Source organism: Anolis carolinensis, chromosome 6 (assembly GCF_035594765.1).
Source record: "Anolis carolinensis isolate JA03-04 chromosome 6, rAnoCar3.1.pri, whole genome shotgun sequence".
Classification (NCBI taxonomy): domain Eukaryota; kingdom Metazoa; phylum Chordata; class Lepidosauria; order Squamata; family Dactyloidae; genus Anolis; species Anolis carolinensis.
This window is the reverse complement of record NC_085846.1, coordinates 19539733-19550610: the sequence shown is the minus strand read 5'-3', so window position 1 is coordinate 19550610 and position 10878 is coordinate 19539733. Positions and strand designations below refer to the sequence as shown.

Sequence of the window (10878 nt, the reverse complement as noted above, 5' to 3'; positions counted from 1 at the left end):
AGAATTCAGTAAAAAAAAAAGAAGAGAGGAACAAGAACAAGAGTAACAAGGTCAATTCTTAGGAGATCTGCAGGGCATCTTGTCTAATTCAACACAGGAAAGGGACCCTGTCTATTCCCAGAGGAGACGTGTACTGCTCTCCCTCATCAGAGGAACTAAAGCGGTGATTTGCAAACATGACAGGATGTCTCGAGAAGTATGCTGTCTTCCTGGGGCAAAAATATACCATATTGCTGACTGGCTGATGAGACTCATCAAGCCCACTGACCATCCTCATCTCTTGTTGGTTCATGTGAGAACCAATAATTCTGCAAGGCATGGTCTGCAAAAAGATCAGAAGGAATTTTGAAGCTCTGGAGAGAAAACTAAAGGGTCATAATGTACAGTTCATCTTTTTATTTCTCCTCTTAGTTGCATGATGTGGTTCAGGAAGGGCAAGAAAAAAGTGTTAAAAGTGGGGTTAAAATTATGCTAGTCTACTCAAGGGGAGGATTTCAAAGAGAAGAGGGGAAGATCCCACTGAAAAGGAGTGTTTTAAAGGGGTGACATGGGAGGAGACATTGTCTCTCTGGTGTAAGGGCTCCCTGCTGGTATCCTTGAACTGTGATGCGATGTTGCTTGTCAGTGTGATGGGAATTAAGCAGACATTTGAGCTAGAAAGGGGAGGTGGTGATCCTGTGTCATTAATGACAACCCCATTAAATGGCACACAGAGAAGACAGAAAAGATGGAGAAGAGGATTCCAGGCAACAGAAAACAAGCTTTCCTCCCTGTAGACTAGGATGTGGAACAACGGCTTCAAACTACAGGAAAGGAGATTCCACCTGAACATTAGGAAGAACTTCCTCACTGTGAGAGCTGTTCAGCAGTGGAACTCTCTGCCCTGGAGTGTGGTGGAGGCTCCTTCTTTTGAGGCTCCAATAGTGCCTTAAGCAAGCAACAATAGTAATAGTGTGATGCAGCAGGTAAAAAAATCAGTGGGATTTGGGGGTGCATCAAAAGGAGTATAGTGTCTAGATCAAAGGAAGTCATGGTGTCCTTCTATTCTACTTTGGTCAGGTCTCTACTGGAACATTGTGTTCAATTCTGGGTACCACAATTCAAAAGGGAGATTGAACAGTTGGAACGTTTCCAGAGAAGAGCAACTAAAATGATCAAAGGTTTAGAGACCATGCTTTATGAGGAGCAGCTTAAAAGCTGGGGATGTTTAGCCTGCAGAAGAGAAGGTTAAGAGTCCCTGGTCACAGGTCGAAATTTCCCCTAGAGGGAAAACTACTCTAGGAATATGTAGGCTCTCCTGTATAATAATAAGGCCCCATCTACACTGCCATATAATGTCAACTTAATTGAACAGCATTATATGAGTCTATATTATAATGCAGTTAAATTGCATTTTGAAACTGCATTATATGACAGTGTAGATGGGGCCTAAGGTCAACTTCCAATAGAATTATTCTTTGCAACATTATCGAGTTAGAGGAATACCCATTTTCAAAATGCAGACAATAATTTATAAAGTTTTTGACTTATTCTTTATGGTAAAGGTTCTTTTGATCAGAAGAATAGCAAATAAAGGACAGAGTTATTTTGGAAAGTATTTGGGGTTTTATTGTACAAACAAACAAGCAAAGTGCCTGGGTATAAGAATCAAGCCTGGAGTTGGATCAAAAGCTATCAGCCTATAAAGAATGTTCTTTCATTTTTAAAACATCTGGAGATCATTTTATTAAAATTCTGCACACACTTAGAACACAGTAAGTCAAAGAAAAATACACACCAATATAATACATAATGAAACTCTATTAACTAAAATGCACAAAAAGTATGAACTGTATCTTTTCTATGACTATGGTAATTTCTAACCTTCTGATTTTTATCCTAAATTGTTACACTTCATCTATAAGTTTAAACTCATGTTAATACTCAACTCCAATAATCATCTTAAACATAAGTACTTTTATTTGCAAAGGTTATCCATGTTGTCAGGATAGCATCCATCAGGACAGTATAGAGTAATTACTTCACTTCGTGTCAGTTTTGTAAAATATTACATAGCAGTAAAATGTGTTTACACAATTGAAATATGATTAATATTGTTTCATCCTATCACTTTTAATAGAACAAAATAAGAAAATTTACTATTACGTTACAGCTCAATAATATGGGGATACATAACTTGTAGCTCTCTGGATAATGTTTATCAGCATCTCTCATGAACTCCCACGATAAGCAATGATGGGAGTCCTTGTTCCTGGAAAACTGCAAGTTATCCACCAAAGAACTACAGAGGATTGATATTAATTAATAGCAGAGAAGTACAGAGGGGATCCATAAATATGTTTCCTGGGATAAATATATCAGTTTCAAAATGACAGAAAAGTCATTTTTTCCTTAGTAACTGATCTTTACTGTTTAACTCTGGTCTCAGCATAATGATGTAGCATTTAGGAAAAAAGATGCAGCTTAATAACCCAAAACTAGAGGTCAAAATTGAGAAGATCTCCACAGCTATAATGTATTTGCCTTTAGTACTCAGGTAGGATAGAATGAATGATAACCAAACACTGCAAAACATGACCATGCTGAATGTAATGAACTTGGCTTCATTGAAGCCATCTGGTAACTTCCTGGCTAGGAAAGCCACAGTGAATGTTATAAAAGCCAGAAGTCCCATGTAACCCAGAACACAATAAAACATTGTCACGGACCCCTCATTGCATTCCACTATGATTTCTTCAGCCTGAGAGTACATGTCAAAATTTGGGAATGGAGGAGCAGTGCACAACCATACAACACAAATACTGACCTGAATAAGGGGGCAACTAAGAAGAATACATTTGGCCAGTCCTTTCCCTACCCATTTGCTTATCTTCGTTCCTGGCTTAGTGGCCATGAAAGCCACAACAACAGTGATAGTTTTGGCCAACATACAAGAAACAGCTACTGAGAAGATGACACCAAAAGCAGGTTGTCGTAAATAGCAGTTTATTTGCAGTGGCTTGCCAATGAATAACAAGGCACAGAGGAAACAGAGCAAGAGGGAGATGAGAAGGCAATATGTGAGGTTCCGATTATTAGCTTTGACAACAGGAGTGTTCTTGTACTTAATAAAAATTCCTAGCACAAAAACGGTGATGAGAGCAAACGAAAGAGACAATATAGCTGAAGTCATTCCTAAAGGCTCTGTGAAAGAGATGAAGTGTAGGGTCTTGGGTAGGCATCCATCTTGCTTCCTGTTTGGAAATTTGTCTGCTGGACATGGCAAACAATCATCCTGGTCTGAAAGAAAGAATACCTTCTGTATAAATCGAGTGACCTCCAGAATCCTATTAGTTACTTATGTTCATATAAATTTCTTTTATCCCAACGTAAGTACTTTCAGGAGACATTTTGTAAAGAGGAATTCAATCTGTTCTTGAGAAACATTATTGGTCTGGTTGCAGAACAGCTGCTAAATGGCACTTGAGGAAAACCTCACCTTACCTTACCTAAATGGGCCATATGAGTTGGTCTGGGGGTGAATGGACTCCATGGCTCCAAAAGTCATCTGCTTTTTGGATTAATTTCCCATTTGGAAGTAGCTACAACTGCTCACATATCCATCCTGCTTTCTTATTTATTTATTTATTTATTTACAACATTTATATCCTGCCCTTCTCACCCGAGGAGACTCAGGGCGGCTTACAAAAATTGGCAAAATTTAATGCCCAAAATACAATCATAAAAACAAAACAATAACAGATCTATTAATAACATTGTTAAAACACATTATAAAACCTTAAAAACGTATATATAATTAATTCCATTCGTCCGAGATCCTCATTCTACATCCTTAAATCAGTCCATGTCAACTTTGCCATTTACTCATCAAAAGCTTGGGCACATAACCATGTTTTCACGGCCCTTCTGAATCCCAGCAGGGTAGGAGCCTGTCGGATATCTCCAGGGAGGGCATTCCACAGCCGGGGAGCCACCACCGAGAAGGCCCTGCACTTACCTTGTCATCATCATTCTGTGCTTTGCAGATAAGAAGACAATATGTATGGTTCCGACTGTTGTTTGTTCATCAACAATTGCATGTCCAGTGGCCACCAGTGGTGACTGAACCTGTTCTAGATGCTTTTGGGCCATGCAGAAACAACTCAGCAGCCAGACCAGCTTGAGGTCTTGCAGTACAGTCACCTGCCAGACCCCAGGCCAGATAGGCAGTTGGCTATGGAGATACTGGCATATACTGATCAGGAGTATGGCTTAATTATCTAACCCATAAAACTGAGTCATTGGATAGTGGGAAGAAAATATTCATAGACAAATGAAATATCAAATGTAGTTGATTCCTCCCCTCCCATGTTGATAATTGAAAAAGGGCATCAGACAATTAACATTTCTTCTTTCAAACATTTTGTTACATGACTTTACTTATTTAAGTCTCTTATTTAAATTTCTTATATTTGTTTCCCCTGTCTCCACCAGGATCAAACAAAACTAGAAGAGATGAAGCTTTGTGTAAAATCAGACATTTGATAATATCGAGCTTGACAGATTCACCACATTCTACATTGAAAAAGTCATTGAAAGGCATGTTTGGAGTTGAAGAAGAATTTTATTTTATTTTCTTGTATAGCTAGAGGAATTTAAAGGAAAGCAGATATATTATGATTGCTCTGGTTTGGCTTGGAGATTTACCAGTAACTCACAGCTAAATATACTATGAGTTGGCAGTACATTTGGTAGTACATCATAGTATACAATTCAATGGAATTGGAACAATGATGGAAATGTCATGGTCTCTTTTTTTTCCAAACACCTTGCATGGCAATATAAAAGAAAAAAGGAATATATTGTTCATAATACTATACGTAACATCATGTAGAATACTGGCCACAATGTCTCCTACCTTTCTGGTCTGAAATCACCCCATGTGGACAAGGAACACAGTCATAGCAACAAAATGGTTTCCCTTCTATTTTTTGCCTTCTGTAACCTGGATCACAGTTGTGATTACATAGAGAAATAGGCACCACCTATTCCATTCAGAGTTGAGAAGGAAACAAACAATTAGTATAGAGTATGAAATAGAAGGAATGAGATACAGTAGAGTCTCACTTATCCAACACTCGCTTATCCAACGTTCTGGATTATCCAACGCATTTTTGTAGTCAATGTTTTCAATACATCGTGATATTTTGGTACTAAATTTGTAAATACAGTAATTACTACGTAGCATTACTGCTTATTGAACTACTTTTTCTGTCAAATTTGTTGTTAAACATGATGTTTTGCTGCTTATTTTGCAAAATCATAATGTAATTTGATGTTTAATAGACTTTTCCTTAATCTCTCCTTATTATCCAACATATTCACTTATCCAACGTTCTGCCGGCCCGTTTATGTTGGATAAGTGAGACTCTACTGTACATACATCTAACAGCAATATTACGTTTCATCAGTAATGTGATGTGAGCTTTACAACAGATAACTAGGAATAGGACATAGATGATTTTGGAAATTATGAATTAGTCAGATGAATAAAACTCCTAAAGATGTGAAATGGGCATTTAACTACACTTCAAAGTAGTTTGCTTTAAGCTTAGTCTCTTCAAGGAGAACCCAAGTTACATTGACTCCCTCTATTTTCTCCACTGCAATGCCATTTCTATCTTTTTGTGGACCTGACCAGGAAAATGGCAATTGCAGCCAGGGCAACTGGGTCCCTGAAATGTCACTGATCCTTTCCGCTTACACATCACTATCCATGCTTTTTGACCCAAACCTTATCCTTGACTAATACATGTTGATTTAGATATATGCATGGTACTTGTTAGGTCATAGGTGAATCCAATATACTCTCTCCATATTGCATGATCATAACTATATTTCCTGCTATAATTTCAGAGTTGCAGAACTGACATGCACAATTTTTCCAACCTTCCTTTCCCTACAGTGTGTAAAGAAGTGTGATTTTTTATTTACAGAAGCCATGTTTAGCTGTGTTTTAAAAAGGGTTAATATTTCAGTTACTGAGCACTTAGAGTTGGTTGCCATGGAGAAGGGGGTGGAGCCAACTGGGTTAGCTGAAGAGAGAGCAGAATTTGGAGGGAAACTCAGTCAGTCAGTCAGTCTGTGGTCAGTAAACCAAAGGGAAAGTTAGTTTTTAGAGTATGTGCCTGAGAAGGTGCCTTTAAGACTGATTCTCAGTTGAGAGGATCAGGGTGGCTCAAAGGTTGAAATTTGAGTCAATTCTAAAATATGTTTGGTGACTTATTTTAGGTAGTTTGGGCTCTGTTAAAGCTCAGGGATGGCTGATCCCAAGTTAAGAGATCAGGGATAAAATAAGTTTGGTGACTTATTTTAACGTAGTCTGTCTCCTGACTAGGAACAGATATTCTGTGATTGAAGTGGAATTTAAAATTTTGAAACACCTCAGTATAACTTTGCAACTGTTCAGTAATGTGCCTCAAACAAGAAGAAAAGTTATTGTAACTATCAAACTTGTGCCTAAATAAATGTTATTTTCCTTCAAACATCTTAGTCTCTGTCATACATACACACATCAAGAATAAACAACAAGAAGAAATAAAAATAGAAGTCTCCTCTCTGAGTAGCTAGTGGCTAAATCTTCCAATAGTGGTGGCAAGAGTTGATAATCCCCTTGACATCTGGTGGCCGCATTATAAACATCTTTACCTCTGGTGGTAGCGTTTAAATAAAACATTTATATTGGTGGCAGCGGATATATATAAAATATATAATAATAACCTCATTAAAATGGGTGGCAGGGGTATAGTTATAGTTATATAATATAATTTAATAAAAACATCATCCATCTCCACATCTTTACACCGTGCTCTTGGAAGGAGACCCTAATCCTCTGCAATAGATTTTAAATCTGCATGAAGAACAATAGGAAGATTACCCCCTTCCCTCCTCCCATGGCCTCCACTGGTTCTTGCTATTAGGCTAGTATTTCCCCAAGACTAGACAATAAACTTATTGTTACATCTTCATGATATCATTGTATCTCACCTGATTAAATGAGTTATGCCACATGACAGCTTCTCCATCAATTGTAAACTTTGGTCCCAGAAAAGCCTGTGGGTCCATTCTTCCGACATTCACTCTTGCAAAAGATTTGTTTGGGAATATAACCCAATTGATTATATCAAATCCACTGGCTAATTCACCATTCTCATCAAAAGACACAGGGTCTCCAGCACTGTTATTGAATGAGATATTCCTTAGAAAAGAGTGAATCTAATTAGGGAGAAACAAACATGAAATAATGAAAGGAGGCAACAATGGCATTAGTTAGACTTCCCCATTCCAATTTTTGTAAACATCAGACTTTGGGAGCATTTAGTTACTTTACCAAAAAAAAAAAAAAAAAAAAAAAGGAATGCTATCAATGTGACCACCAACAGGAGGTGGATGTGGTACTGTCCTGGAACCAAACCCTAGTGGATACCAAGGACCCAATTTATTATTCTATTTAGAGGCTGTGTGATGGATTGATATGGAAATTGTTGAAGTGGGATGGTTTCCCTGACTTGCAAGTGAATGAAATAGAGCTGAATCAAATACCAGATTACTTTCTATTGAATTGAGGGAATAACATCTCTGATCTATTTTAGTGAGGTCTAAAGGTAAGTTATCCCATCCACTCATTCTTCATCTTTTCTAAAATCCAAAGAAATAAACACCCCTAGAAACTTTCAAACATGTTCAGGGAAATGGTTTCTGAAATGTTTTGATACAATGACCATGTCAAAATTATAATCTCTTTTGCTGCTCAAGTGGTCAGGCTGGGGTCATTTCTGCTGAAGTTCTTGTGAGTAATTAAAAATCATTACCCCTCTCTGATGTTTGGTTTCTGAAAATGGGTGTTTAAATTTATTTGCAACATTTTTCATATCAATGTCTTTTGAATATTTTTTGTGATGGGGGAGGAGAATCTAAAGGCTAAAAAGGTGATTTAGAAATACTTTTAATATTAAAGGGGTATACCATCATACTCTTAGCCTTGGAGGAAAGCAATGGCAAACCTTGGAATAAATGTTGACTAGTACAGTGGCTTGAGTGTTGGACTTCAAGATTAGGATTTGGGCAATTTCACTTTCTAAGCCTCAGAAACTGGCAATGACAAACTACCTCTGGACAAATCTTGCAGAGAAAACCCCATGATATGTTCACCTTACGTTAATTATAAGTTGGAAGTGACTGGAAGAAATGCAACAATAAATATAAACTCAGGGCAAATCAACAGTAACCGTTTAAAATGGTTTCAAAGTGGTATTGAAGTGGTTTTGCTTTGTAGGTGATTACATAGGAAATACTGGAACCAATTTAAGGATAAGATAGTGATTATACAAACCACAGAGCACTGATGTGAATTTAGGGCTATTTTCATTTGCTTTCATATCCGTTTGTTATATAGCCACTGAAGTTTGACATTAGTTTTGAAATGAATTAAATGGCCAGTGCAGATGGGATCCTAGATATTGTTTTCTCTGGGAGTCAAAATGGCTGTCGCAGCCCTTTTCTCATTTTCCTTCCTTCCTTCCTTCCTTCCTTCCTTCCTTCCTTCCTTCCTTCCTTCCTTCCTTCCTTCCTTCCTTCCTTTCTCTCTCTCTCTATCCCCCCCCCCCCCCAACACGGGACAAAGTAGACTTACAACAAGGTGAAAACAAGATAAAGCTAACAACATGATAAAAAGATAAAACCCAATTGACCAAGTTACCATAATAAAACACCATTAAGTTAATAGTTTGCAAGGCTCTAGGCTTGAGCCCAAAACAGTTTGAACTAAAATGATATGTAATATTCGGTGGTCTGGTCCATTTTGTATAACTTTCAAAAACAGAATTGGGAGGAGGGAACTGAAAAGCTGACCAAAACGGATTAAGGGAGCTGAATTTTATCGATTCCTACAGAGGATGGAGTTAAGTCTGCAATATACCTGAGGCAGAGGTCTGCTGCGGGGCTCCTGGAGAAGATGGGATTATTGCAGTGTCTTTTTCTCCTTCCCCGGCAGCAGCAGCGTCCGTCCATTTCTTTTTGGAAAGTTTCCTAGGCTCCTCCTCCAGAGAGGGCTCTGCTGGGAACTCGCTTTCCCAGCAGCACTTGCATGGGGCAGGCATTGAAAAGTCTCTGAGTTCCACTCGGAGCATGAAGGGAGTTGAAGTTTCTCTCTCTCTCTTTCTCTGTTTCTCAGCCAATAAAAAGCCTGGTTGTGTCCATTCTCTGATTGGCTGAGAATGGACACAACTAGTGACTACAATTCCCAGAACCCTCTCTTGCTATTTGTCTTATTTAAAAAAAAGTTAGGGTAAAAACTTAAAATAATTCTAAAATATCACTAGATTCATTAATTGTTTTGAAACTTGGCAGGTTTGCAGTTGTAAATGGGGTCTAAAACTGAAGTATGTTTCATACAGATAGGCCTTAAAGTGACAGAGGATTGAGCCTTTAAATTTTCCCATTGTAGCCAATGGGCCAAGTCTTTGCTGAATGAAAATGGCAACACCTCTCCCGATTCGAGTAACTTCCCGGTAAACAGGATGAGAGTTTAGCCAAAAATGGACCCCCAAATGGCATGCCTTTCAGCTGAATTGCGCACCTCTACAAGGCACAGAGTCTTCCATGCAAGTCTAGAGACTTGATCAGATGGAACTGGAGAAAATGGGGGAAAGCAAAGAAAATTCTCTTCCTTGCATGTAGAATCATCTTCTTTGTATGGGATTCCGTCTTTAAAGAAGACAGAGAATGTACTTAACTCCATCATACAGGATCGCCTCCCTTCCACTTCTAGCTCAACCATTCATAGAGGAGAAAGAAGGCATCATTCTTATGGCAGACATTTCTTTTCTGAGCTTCTCTCCTTTCCCTCCCAATCTCCTTACTCTCAATGGAGGAACTCTAAAATGCACTAGGCACTAGAATCTACTGTAGTTGGTTAAAAAAGGGAAAACAAAATTAAAAGGTTAGTAGTAGTGCAATTTCAAAAGCCAAGATTACTGTGAAGGAGAAATAACAGGGAAAACAAAGTGGTGATATCTTAAAATTGTGGTATTTCTACTAATTATCAGTAAATGAATTTTTAAAAATTCCATGCCAAGCTCATGAAGAAATATTTTGGGATAAAAATGTCAATTCTTGATAGGGGAACTCCCATTACTCCACATCGCTGATGCGATTCAACATGGGCAAATTTGACAGATCCCATTCCATGTGTTTTCCCCTCCTTTCTCACATTTCTACATGCATCAAGAGCTCACAAGATACTTTCTAACTAGCTCCAGTTCCCCCTGTTTCCCTACACTTCAGAGACAGTTCACAGACGAAGAAGTATGGGCAGGAGGCAGAGGTCCTCTTGTGTCATATGATGCAACCCATGGCCCCTTTTGCACTACCATATATCTGCTTTGAACCGTTGCTTTATCTATGAACTGTCTGGAAATGGGGGGGATTGCATGTGATCGCCATAAAACTACGGTAAGCATGCAATAGTTTCTGTAGCAATTTTGGTTTTTTGAGATTCTCAAAACCAGATGCTAGAGCAGACATGGCAGAATCTGTACAATTAGAAACATTACCATCCAAGATTGCAGATTCTGGGCAAGCAGTCTACGTCTATTTGCTGTTGTTTTGAGTTTAGATGTAGATGATGAGAGCATCTTGTCTAAAGCATGAGTTATGGCATAGATTGCATTATAGATGCTATAGCTCTGGGCAGTCATGCTCGTCTCAAAAAAAGTTCCAGGGAGCATCTCCAGTTTTTCTTCACCAGTACAAATATTATTCTCTGTTGCCTCTTCAGAATCAGAAAACAAGCAGTTGAATGCCTGCTCCCAGATTATTTTGATAAAGCCATCTCCTTTT

General features: G+C 38.3%; 1 protein-coding gene across 2 annotated transcripts; it reads right to left on the bottom strand.

The window, feature by feature from the left end:
- Nucleotides 1-2379: 2379 nt before the first annotated feature.
- LOC100567672 (vomeronasal type-2 receptor 26) lies at nt 2380-9090 on the bottom strand. 2 transcript variants are annotated; one of them, XM_008116560.3, is made up of 4 exons: nt 8957-9090; nt 7027-7254; nt 4898-5024; nt 2380-3279 (listed from the first exon to the last, which is right to left on the bottom strand). In XM_008116560.3, exons 2-4 carry the CDS (start codon nt 7102-7104, stop codon nt 2381-2383), a joined length of 1104 nt encoding a protein of 367 aa, XP_008114767.3. In that variant the 5' UTR covers nt 7105-7254; nt 8957-9090; the 3' UTR covers nt 2380. The 2 variants fall into 2 exon arrangements, with proteins under 2 accessions (XP_008114767.3, XP_062813534.1); XM_062957464.1 differs by lacking the exon at nt 8957-9090 and having other exon boundaries at nt 7027-8575.
- Nucleotides 9091-10878: the final 1788 nt, after the last annotated feature.